Genomic DNA, 12,480 nt, shown 5'->3' on the forward strand with positions numbered 1-12,480 from the left:
GAAAATATGTTACATAGATGGGTGAGGAACAAAACGGAAGCATTCCAGCAAACGAACAATTTCTTATTTCCAGATATGGACATCAAAGCTCAATGTGGAGAAGAACTGCACTTTAGATTTTTAAGTTGAAAAATGTCAGCAGTTCAATGCCTGGGGCCTTAGAGTGTGAGAGAGAGAGAGGTACTAGTCTACACCTCAAAAGAAAATTTGCGACAGATAAGAAACCTCAAATTCAGAAGCCTGGCCACTCATTAAGCTTAAAATTACATGCAACACACTATTCTGCTGGTCTCGTAAATTCACCAGATACGAAAAAGAATAAACAAGCCGATGCAAACAATTTCTAATAGCTTGGACACATCATTGACTATACAACTTTGACATAATCTGGATGTCTGCTAACTCAACTATGAGACGTAAAATTCTCTACATCAGACAAAACCAAAAAAGAGCCGCTTGGCGTGCAACAATAATGGGCAAATGCCAAATTGCACCCATGAAAAAATAGACTTTCTCCTGTCTTGGTAAACCTTTTATCTGCCACAGCAGCAGAACCTTTAGCAAAAGACTGCAGTTCAATCATCCTTTGTCAAAAGCCGCATACAGCCACAAAATGGAGCTTTCTTCTGTTTACGGTTTCCTCTTCCACCATAAAGATAATCTCTCAGTAGGACTCGTGCACGTTTTTCCACAGATGCATGGATTCTTTTAACATGTCCGTCCTCCAACTTCCTTAAGATGAACTCCATTCTTTGCAGCTCAATTTCAAATTGCTCAATCTTTTCTGACCTTCTTCTTGCTTCCTGCACATGTGATCTGTCAATATCTGGCAAATCTTCTGTTCTGCCTGTGAGCGCATCAGATTTCCCTGTTTCTCTTTCGGAGGATATAATAGAACTACTTTGATTATTCTTCAACAATTTATGGTTGAGTTCAACCAACTGTAAGATTGACAACTCTATTCCCCTTAACTGCTCTATTGCATTGTCGATTTCAAGACCATCTGCATGAGAACCGTTCCTCAATTTTTCAAACCTTCTATTCAGTTCTTGTGCATTGTTTTGCAGATCCATTAGGCGATGAGATTCAGATGTAAGCATGTCTCTGACTCTCTTGTTCTCGCTTTCACAGGACACCTCTATCTTATCGACTGCCACTTCTCTCTCGACTTGCAATTCAGAAAGCTCATGCTCCTGGTTCTTCTGTGCTTTTTTTGTGGAAATTATTTTCTCAGAATCCACATCACGTGATGTGCCTTTGACTGATGTAAGGTTCTCAGTTTCGTGATTGGATTGCCTTTCAGCAGTTTCCCACAGTTCCAGCATCTGCTCATCTGCTTCGGTGTCTTCTGTTCTGCCTTTTCCAAATGAACCAGCAACTCGTGCTCCAGTACCCTTGTCCTTGATGAAATGACTGAGCTGGCTTAGTTCTACGACCAATCCTTCAACAGACTTAAACTTAACTAGCAGTTCTTGCAGCTCTAGAACCACTTTCTCTGTTCCAGCACACTTCAGAGCAGGTTCAGGAACCAAGCTTGTGATATTCTGCTGATCATGTAGGCCAGCACCCTGAAAAGATAGGACAAAGTCGTTGTCAAAGAATAGGTTAATGTTAAAGGAGAAATAAATAGCCTTACCTTGTGAGTTCCTGATGCTCGATCCCCTAATGCTGCTAAACAGCGATCTTCAAGAGAGGACAGTCTTTCCTTTACAGACGACACCAGAGACAAATTTCTATTTGATCTCTCACTCATTTCTTCATTTATTTCTTCTAGTTTCATGATTTTCTTCTGCAATTCATCAACTTCCACACTTCGAGCAGCAATATCATCAAGTAATTTCTTGGTCTCATGTTGAGACTTAATTTCAAGGCTCTCACTTGCTCCCATCAATTCAAGCCACTTTTGCTCAATCAGCATTTCGTGGATGGAGCAGCTTTCAAGATCATGATACAAGGTTTCGGAGCTTGTCTGCCACAGTTCAATCTCCTCTGCTTTTGCTTCTAGTTCACACTTGAAATACTTCTCCCGGAATTGGCATTGATCAAGTTCTTCTAGCAGTTCATAAGATTCTATTTCTAGTTTTGCCTTGTCTTCATGAATACTCGTCATCTCTTTGCTTTTCAGGACAATCTCCTCTGCCAAAATATTCAGCTCATTCTCCAAAGCTTCTTTTATGAGTTTAACTTCATGATATTCTTTTTTTATGTTTTCAAAGCCTCCCACAGTCACATCAATTGCTTCAATTTTCGCCAGCAATTTGTGCAGCTCTTGTAGCCCATCTTGCTTCTCACCACCCTTATCCTCACTCCATTGATGAACTGAACTTGTGTAGTTACTGTGATTTGATCTATCATCCTGAAAAGTTTTAAAGGAAAAAGTAACAGAATGAGGTCAGGCGGCCCACACTAAATGCCATGTCCATGCACTGCTGTACCTACGAAGCATGAGAGCAGATCCAGCTACATATGTCTAAGTGTAGCATTACAGTTTCCGTTACTCATGAAACTATTTAAAGGAATGCAATATCGATGGGGACCTAAGAAGCCTTAAGGCCAAGACGTGTGTGAGTGTGTATTTTAATGAAACATAGAATTGTAAAACTACTGATTGCAAGGATGGTTGGTTGCAGATAACTTCTAACTGAGAACTTTGTCCAAGTGAAGACAGAGAATCAGGAATACCTCTGGTATGCATTGCTGGATCCCCATCAAAGTAAAGCATCGATCCTCAAGCCGTATTATGCTTTCCTTTAGAGATAATATGAGAGAGAAATATCCAATAGATTCTAGTTTCATTTTTTCATTTTCTTCTCCCAGAAAAGCATTTCTTCTCTCCAGTTGATGAATCTCTGCGTTTTTGGAATTATTTTCATCTAAAAACTTTTTTGCCTGTGCTTGTGAGTGTTGTTCAATACTCTTACATGCATCAATCAATTCATATACCTTTTGCTCAAGTACTGCAGCATGAATGACAGACACTTGAAGGTCGTAGTACCATGTTGCACAGCAAGTGTGCAACAGCTCAATCTCATCCATGTTTTGCTTCAGCTGAGTTTTTAGATGCTCCATCTGGAGTTTGAGATCATCACCTTTTTTATGCAGTCTATCCAACTCCGAATTTAACATCTTTTTCTCTTCATGCATTTGGTCATTTTTCTTGGATTTGTTAGCATTATCAATAGTCATTTCCATCATATCTCTCTCCAGTGCTGATTTCCTTGTCATAGCCTCATTGTATTCCTTCTTGACCAGTTCAAGTTCTCTCATAATCTCTGCTTGCTCAATTTGCATCTTTTCAAGTTTCTGCTCTGCATTAGACAGCTTGAATTCCTTCTCATTCAGTAAATTCTGTCCAAGCTCAATCTGTTTTTTTAACTCCCCACATGCATTCCTGAATTTATCAACCTCATTTTCCAAGGATAGTGAACAGATCTTGTACCCTTCCAATTTCCCAACCAGTTCTTTGAGACCCGAGTTCTCCATTTCTAATGCTTTCAACTTTTCAATGATTGCTCTCACCTCCTCCCTGAGGGTGTAATTAGTCCCATGGATGCAATCTAAAGCTTCATTAAGTCTACGTATCTCTACTTCCTTCTCACCGTTAAAACATTCAAAGATCACAGCAAGATTTCCCAATGAGAGTGTCTCATGGAGGATAGCACTATTTTCTTCTTCTAGCATATACTTCTGCCCCTTCAGATAAAGAATATCCTCTGTCAGGGATATATTCTCTTCATATAACTTGTGATTGTGATTTTCCAGTGACCTATTCAATTCTTCAGACTCAGATAGCTGTCTACAAGCAAGACGAATATCAGCCTCCAGGATATTTTCTTTATCTTCCATTGAAAGTACCTTCTGTCCCAGTAGTTCAATGATTTTCTCAAGCTCAAGCTTTCTACTTTGCAAAATCATCAGTTCCTCTGCCTGTGCTGCTGCCTCCATATCAAGTGCCATCTTCTTCACGAACAAATCAGACATTTCCCATCCCAACTGTTCTAGTAACGTGGCAATTATCGTGTTCTCAAGAAACAGACGTGCATTTTCAGTTTGAGTAGTCACAAGTAGTGTGCTCGTGGCCTCAACTCTGTTCTGAAGCTTCTGAAAAACTATTTCACTCCCAATTTTATCAGGGTTATTGTGGTCCTCATCTATATGAAGTAACCGAGCCAACTGCTCTATACCAGATTTAAGCTTCAAATTCTGTTCTACAGTCAAAGAATGCTTGTCAAAAATGGATTCTACTTGCATCTGTTGTTCTAGATTCTTCTGTTTCAATTCAGAGATCAGATGGTTAGTGTTTGACAACATCGTAAGGTATTTCTGGCATTCTAAAGAGAGATTTTGACTTTTTTTGCACATATCAAGCATAACACCTTGTATCACAATGGTTTCAATTTGAGCTCTAAGAATACAATCTTCTTTCTCTTCTAGTTTTGCCATTCTCTGTGCACTTTCATCTAGAAGGAAATTTATTTTTATTTTCATGTCATCCAATTGAGTTCTGCTAGACTGAAGAATACTTTCACTTTCTTCTTTTTGTAGATTCAAGCATGTCTGAAGCTCCTTGACCTGATTGACAACTGATTCAATCTCTTTTTCCAGATAAAGGCGCTTTTCTTCAGCCACTGCATTCAATGCCTCCTTTATCTGCAGTTTCTGCACCATGTCATCCACTTTTGCCAATAAATTGTCCTTTTCTTTGACAAGTATTGATTTCTCCTTCATGAGAGAATCGAAGGACTCTTCCAAAATCCTCAACTTTTCTCTCATAATATCCAAATCATTGTTTTTGTCTGAAAGTAATTTTTCCAATAAAATATTCTCCTCAAGAACCTTTTCCATATTTTTCAGTCTCTCAGATATAACTCCCTTTTCTTCATCTTTCTTGTTACAATTTTCCTTCAGAAGAATGATTTCATCTTGTAAGTCTTTTACAGATGATTGGACACATTTTGAATCCAAACCCGCTGACTCTATTTGCCATATTAAAGCTTTGTATCTATCGTCCAAATCGTGCCTTTCCTCTTTCAGACAGGAAAGTTCTTGCTGTAAAGCATTTTTCTGGTGGATATGAAGCCCAACTTCTTCTTCAAGTTTCTGTTTGGTCTCATTCAAGCTGCACAGAACATCTTGCAGTTTCTTTATTGTTGTTGTGCATGCCACGTTTGAGGTACTCACACTATTAATTTCTTCTTTCAGTCCAACAATTTCTTCCTCCAAGATTTTATTCCTATGCTCCATATCTTTCAAGAGGTTTGTCACTTTCCCAAGCTCCAAAACCAGATTTTTATATTGTTCCTCTAGTTGTGAGTTTAGTTGACTAGTAGATTGAAGAGCTGTCTCATGGTTCAAGTGCTCTTCTTGCATTTGAAGCCTGAGCTGTTCAATCTCATGGTGCTCTTTTTTAAGTTTTTCTTCTTGCAGTATCAATTTTTTCTCCAAACTATCCAACTCCAACTGCAGAGTCTGATTTGACCTCTCTAACAAACTAACTTTCTCTTCGGCACTCTTGAATCTCACTGTCCCACTTACCATATCCTCATTCAGCCTTCTTATTTCTTCATGTGCACGAGAAACTTCAGTCTCCAGATCAGATATTCTCCGCAAGGAGTTCTGATATTGTTCCAGGTGTTGTTGACTACAAACTGTAGCAGCTTTGTGTTCCTGTCTCAATTTGGAAAGTGCCATATGCAGATCATGAACTTCTGCTTCTGCTTTGCTTAACCGCTCTTCTGACTCAGTTGGGACTTTAGAATCCCGAGCCACACCAATCCCATCAAGTTGCTTCCCATCCTTGCTCTGAGTTTCTTCTGTTGCAGCATGTGGAGCTTCATATTGTGTTCCCATATCTCGGACGACAACCTCATTTTTCTGACCAGCACCTGCCCCAGTATGTGGTCCAAGTTCACAACTCTTCTCTTCACCCTCTGGAAAGGTTAGACGCCTTCTTGACTTTCCATCTGCATATTTTCCAATTCCCATACCTCCTCCAGATTCAGGAGTTTTCTTGTCTGAAGGTGATAGAAACATCTCATTGAGCTGTTTCAACCCTTTCTTGCTTGTCACAGCATCATTTTCTTCAGAGAAAATTCCACTCTTTTTGACAAATGAAGGAAGTGATGATGAGCTTGACGAGTCTTTTTGGAGATCATCTAAATCCAACAAGGACCGCACCAGGTTTGTTACTTCAGATGTATTAGGTTCACTGTCTGAAACAGAGGATGCCCGAGGAGAATCGTCAGACAAGTTGAAAGGAATTTGATCTGGAAATGCTTCTGCCATTGCTCGATGAGCTTGCCGAAGCTCACCAGTTGCATTGTCATATCTTGCTGCTAATAAACGATATGCTCTATAGAATTCCTCAACTAGCTTCATAAGCTCTGGTCGTTTCTTGTAATACATCTCTGCTCTTCTTGCAAAGGAGTCTGCATCTTCCTCTATAATCTTGATCATTGCTTTGACTTTGACATCCATATCTGTCTCAATAACGGGTTCACCATCCAGTTAGTATCTAACTACAAAAAGATACATAATGTGATAGATTTACAAAAGGAAGCAGCTGTGAGTAAATGCAGATACACCAACAGAACTAAGACCTCATGCAAGCAACAAATTTAAGCCAAAAACTGTTCATTTCCAAGAAAACTGTTTAGTTCACATCATTTTACCATTCGATGCAGAAAGGCAGTCCATGGACTGTCACTACAGGCATCATCCTAAATCTTGCTGAAACTACTCACAAATATCATACACCATTCAAACATAGGGAGCAATTCAAACGAGGAAACCATCTGTTCGTTTAAGATCTGTCAAACTTCCGCACAAATTTAATTTAATATTTCTTTTGATGTGGCCACAAACAGAAGGGAAACGGCAGGTTATGTCACACTCTTACGTCTTAGCCCAGTTCTCCAAAAAGAGGCTTCGATTGCAGATAGAACTGAAACAGAGAAGGCTGGGATTCCCAGTTAACAGAATGAATCACCAACTAAGTAGTTCAGATGGAAATTTGTTCACGACAGAGAAAAACAATGCCACTGAATCTTCTAAGCATTAGCTTCCGATATCCAATTATAGAATTCTTGGAGTCGGTAAAGAGATTAACTGAACTAGTCAATCAAACGGTATACGGAATCACCGACCGAACAGAATGAGACTATCGATTTATATAGTCCACCATATTGATCCGAATGTATTTCATCAGGTAATGAAAGAAGCAACAGGGAGATATCTTTTCTGAACTACCCACGGAAACAGAAAAAGAACATGATTCACCAATGCAGCATAAGAATATCACCGTACTTAATATACCGTAACCAATAAAAGGGAGCTGCATACGCCGATCCAGGACCTTAGTCTTCGACGATTACCGCAAGAGGAAACAGCAAGAGAGAAGAAAAGGAACTTTACCTGTGAGGTTTTCTTGAAGCCATTTCGAGTTCTTCGTATTGATATGGCTATCCCACAACCAAGAATACGATCTGCTAGGATCAGCATGCAACATGGCTCCACATTCACCCCAGCCAACAGCAGTGGTGATGTTGCCACAGATCAGATACTAGCACGAAATCTTTGACGCAGGAAATGCCACTGAAGAAGACAAGTCCAGAGTTACCTACATAGAACGCCAGAAAGAAAGAAAAAGTGGGGGAAACCCCGACAATTAGATTAAGGAAAGAAGCAGTTCTGCATCCCCACCCAGCAAAAAGATGACCACCAAAAATTCCAAAATTAAAGCCCCAAGAAACCAAAAAAAAAAAATTATGAGACCCCAAGAAACAGAGGAAATCCACAAAGGTCGAATCTTTACAAAAGAAGGAGAGGAAAGTGGTTCACCTGGAGAGAATTGTGGTGAGTTGTCATGGGCAGCCTTGAGAGTTAGAAGGGTCAGCTTTTCCTTTTACCCACTTTTTCAAAAGCCAACTCGAGACAGAGAAAGGTGGAGTGGCGTTTGTGAATGGCCTGCTGTCCCTGTTGAAAGTTGGAAGGACTCGTTGCAGAGTCAGACTGGCGGCAGGAATGCATGACGAGGCAACGCTTAAAGAATAAAACAAATAGCTTATATTGGCAACTATTCATTTACTTAATAGTAAAGAAAAATTTATGATGGAGTCCAAGAAGGCCCAATTCCCCCGTCCCGAAATGGAAATTTGCTTGGCGATAGAACTTTATTTTTTCTGCTGTCGCCATCTTTGAAAGAGAGAGAGAGGGAGATGGGGTCTGCGTCTGGCATATGGCGTGTCAGCAGGAAAGGCCCCAACAAAGATTCTTCTTTTTTCACATATCCCCAAAATGTTTCTCTTCTGTTCTGTCTGGCTCCAACTTCTTCCCATCATATTCTCGACGAACTACAGGAACTGCCATAAGGTTTAAATGGGCACCGGAACTTCCGACGGTTTCCGACTCGCAAATTGGCGTACAGCTTCAGTTTTATAGATACAACCGTCCGTCAGCTTGTCTGCTTCTGGAAAGACGACCAGCACTTCAGCCCCAAAGGTACGATTACTTAGTATCGTCCTCTGTATTTCTCTGTTTAAGCAAATTTCAGGCCAGTGAAGAGGAGATCTCTCGGCGTTTTCATTCAAGTTGTCAGTATATTAAAAAGAGACAAGTGGCTCACATTATTAAGCGAATCCAAAGAATGGGCCCTTTTCAATTGAAAGCTGTTGTGTTTATCTTTTATTTTCACACTAAAAGTTGCTGTCGTCCTGATTTGAACTTCCGTTCGAGTTTGGCTAGCTCATGTAAAATAGAGAAATTTCAGTTGATGGCAATCTCGCGCTCAATTTGAACGACGGTCCAAGTGGCTCATGGGAGCCTAAATTAATGGCAGCAGCTTTATTGGAAATATGAAATGTTCGATTTTAGCATGCTTATATTACTAAAAAGGCCATGGAATTTAGTTAACAGATGTGGAGGCATGAAGATACCTGAATCCCTGAGATCCTATTTTTGATAGGAACAGTGTGTTCTTAGAACACATAACCTAAGAAAACTACATTTTGTTTATAGAAATATAATATAATTATAGAAGACATTTGCAGATGCATCAATCAAACAATAAACATAATCAGACCATGCTTTATGAAACAAGAACAAGGTGTTTTCTCCATGTTGATAGGGACATATATGCAAAGAACACAATGTTTTGTTACCAAATGCCCTCTAAAGTTACCTACTCTCTCTTGAGTGCACATAGATAGCTTTACTTTTGTGCTTTGGAAATGTGCATTACCCTAGGAGGTGAAGTCACAGCTTTCTGAGTTACGCTATCTCAAGTACCCCAGATTGCAGCAAATATCACACTGAACTTGAAGCTAAAATATATGGTCCTCAAATCTTTCTAAGATCTTGGAACATGTCTAAAAGGACAGTTTTTATTACATCCACCTCTTACAATCATGAAAACTAGTTTATTAAAAGTAAGGTTAATTTGGATTATTTGAACATCAAACCTGACAGAATGAACCAATGATAAATCCATTTAAGTAGTCTTATCCAAAGATTGTTACCCGACCCCAAACAAATTGTGGAAATAACTTAAATTTTATGTACGAATTGGAAACAAGAAAATTTGGGTTCTCTGGCAGAATATTTAATAGAACACTAGTGGCCTTCATACAATATCTTATAGTTCGCCGCCCCTTGTCTCCACTGACGTAATGTATTAATATACAAGAATTATAGATCCAAAGGAGGTTGGTGCAGTGGAAGCATGCCGAGGATGACCGGTATTGAGCAAGTCAAGTCAAAGTTAATTAGATTCTCATGAGTATTTGCTCCCTTTTTAAGCAGACGCTGTGTATATTTCTTGGAGAGAAGTGCAAGATTTCATCTCTGCTCTCCTCTCCTGAGTTTTGCCTTGGAAAATAAGTTTGACAGAGACTCTACGGCTACCGCCATGATGAAGTCAAAATGCTCGGCCTATTCATTCAACGTCGCATTCAAACATTCGCTCATTCACACCAAAAGCTTCATTAGTATCAGTCCTTTTCAACCGAACATCGGAACCCAGTAAATGACAGTAGCTTTTCCTAACATTGTGTGTGTGTATGTGTGTGTGTGTGTGAGAGAGAGAGAGAGAGAAAAAAAAAGAGAGAATTATATATAGAAAGATCTTATGGAACAGATTGAAAACGAAAGGTCGTATGCTTTCTTCTCAATAGACAAAAAAAGGCATACGTATCCAAGTATTTTATACTCCGCTACAGTTTCAACCTGATCTCTTCAGTCAGCTTCGTCTTAGGTTATCTTGAGCTTAATTATAATTTTGTTTAATTATTTATGGGGACGACCAATGGCCGGCCGGTAAACGGCCGGTTGCTGATAGAAGTAGCATAGGTGTTATATATATATATATATATATATTGTTTAATTATTTATGGGGACGACCAATGGCCGGCCGGTAAACGGCCGGTTGCTGATAGAAGTAGGCAAGTAGCATGGTTGTTATATATATATATATATATATATATATATAAAAGCTAAAACGGCCCTGGAATAGAAGCAAGACAAAAGCCAGACTTCTCACTTTGCCGCCAGCGTGATTTTCCACTTTGCCTGAATTACAAAATTGTATCCATCTTTTGTTCTAATGGCAAGCACGTCCCACGAAGTCCACAACTTCGGGATGGGGCCTTGGCTTTTCGCATGCTTGCTCCTTATCATGAGTCATGACAGTGAATGAATCGGGTTGGCCCAACCTGACCAAGTGGGTCCAGCACTCACCGAGACCAGGCAGCGATGATTGGCTCCTTGGGGGTGAGCCAGGGTCTGAGCCCACCTGAGCCCATTCGTGTCTTCGGCTCTCATTGTGTTGGCCTGATGGACACAGCCGGGTTGGTTGGTGTGCCTACAGCATCAATGCTTCAGATCCTGTTTGGCTCCGAGAAGTTTGCTTCAGATCCGAACATAGCCAAACGTTACCTCAAGTTGGTTTGGAGATCGGGAACTTGGTCGGCTTTTGGAGCGACTCATGGCTAAAAGACCTGTTTGGGGGACCGTGCACATGGTCCGGATCAGGTTAGGCCCACAAGTGCATGGTAAGGACAGCCTGGTCCAGCTCAAGCCCCGGTAGCTAATCAAAGGCCATAATCGGGGCCCGGTACAACAAAGTCGGTCCAATCAGGTTCGAGGTCCCACCACCATGGAAATGTTAAACAAAAACCTAACCTGGTCCGCTGGATCAAACTAAGATTTCGTGGATCAAAAATTGGATCAGATACTCGAACAAAAAATAAAATTAAATTAACTATGGGATCCAGATTCTGCATCTTTTCACCTGTCTTGACCAAATTATAAATGAAATATGTCCAAGCAATATCCAAATCATGATTTGCTTAATCTACTTTAAGTCGTATCCAAATCCAGTTTTGTCTGACTTTGCATGAATACGGGAATCAAATCCGTCATTGTTAACGAGATGTAGGCAATAATGTTCCCAAATTGAAAATATTAACGCTGTGAAAGTATAAATGATAATGAATGTATATATGTAGAAATTTGGTAGGTGCTAATCACTTAGATGTTTGAAAAAAAATAAACTGTCTTTGATATTTTAGAAATCAATTGTTGAGAGAAAAACGAAGAGAAAAATAAGTATCTATGAAATTTCATCAACTCGATAACATTCACAAGACATATAATCAACTCAACCGTTCTCGCAAGTTCTCCTAAAAAAAAAAATCATTTGATTCTAATAAGGACCAAACCACTCAGATCGGAATGACATATATTTCATTATTATAAGCACAAGAACAGCGCATTATGCACATGCAGCCATTGTTCATCTAAAATTGCCATTAAGAACATTTACAACATGGTTTAGGTACATGCTGCCAGTTGAAAATGAATGTTTCATGTTATTGCGATAGCCTCTTATTGAATGTTGTATATAAATAAGAGAAAAATTCGCCACTTGATTGAAGAACAATAGAAACGTTAACCCCATTATGGGCTGCATGGTTCCCCAGCCAATAATTTAATGGTACATCACATGGGCCTTCCACGTTATGCATTGGATTCTACATCTCATACCCAGCTTTTGGTGAGTGGATCTGTTCTCTAGAGACTTTAATTTATATATTGTCTACATGCCATTCATTCACTCTATTATGAAGCAGCGGATAGATTTTTATTCATATTTATGAAGCAAAACTTTATGGATTCACATATGATATTGTATAAAAGTGTCTGATATGACCTGCCGTTGATCTCCAAAACATTTGTAAAATTTGCTTTCTAGCTTTTGATGTTGAACTGTGAAAAGTAACACGATATAAAACTGGCTGACAAAAGAATATGATAAAATGAAGCTTTTTTTTTTTCTTTGACATGATTATTTTACTAGCTTTTTTAATCTGTGTTTTGAGAGGACCGGACGAATAGCCTTCTATATGCCTTCTTGTCTAAATATAAATTTCTTTGGACTTTTTCACGTCAAATTGCTGCCGATACAAATATAATATTAAGTTGGGA

General features: G+C 39.4%; 1 protein-coding gene across 1 annotated transcript; it reads right to left on the bottom strand.

Annotated features, from left to right (window-relative positions):
• Positions 1-219: 219 nt before the first annotated feature.
• LOC116253980 (protein NETWORKED 1A-like) lies at positions 220-8,008 on the bottom strand. Its single transcript, XM_031628993.2, has 5 exons — positions 7,840-8,008; positions 7,414-7,618; positions 2,683-6,479; positions 1,637-2,356; positions 220-1,568 (listed from the first exon to the last, which is right to left on the bottom strand). Exons 2-5 carry the CDS (start codon positions 7,505-7,507, stop codon positions 576-578), a joined length of 5,604 nt encoding a protein of 1,867 aa, XP_031484853.1. The 5' UTR covers positions 7,508-7,618; positions 7,840-8,008; the 3' UTR covers positions 220-575.
• Between the last annotated feature and the right edge of the window lie 4,472 nt (positions 8,009-12,480).

This window comes from Nymphaea colorata, chromosome 1 (genome assembly GCF_008831285.2).
Source record: "Nymphaea colorata isolate Beijing-Zhang1983 chromosome 1, ASM883128v2, whole genome shotgun sequence".
Lineage (NCBI taxonomy): Eukaryota > Viridiplantae > Streptophyta > Magnoliopsida > Nymphaeales > Nymphaeaceae > Nymphaea > Nymphaea colorata.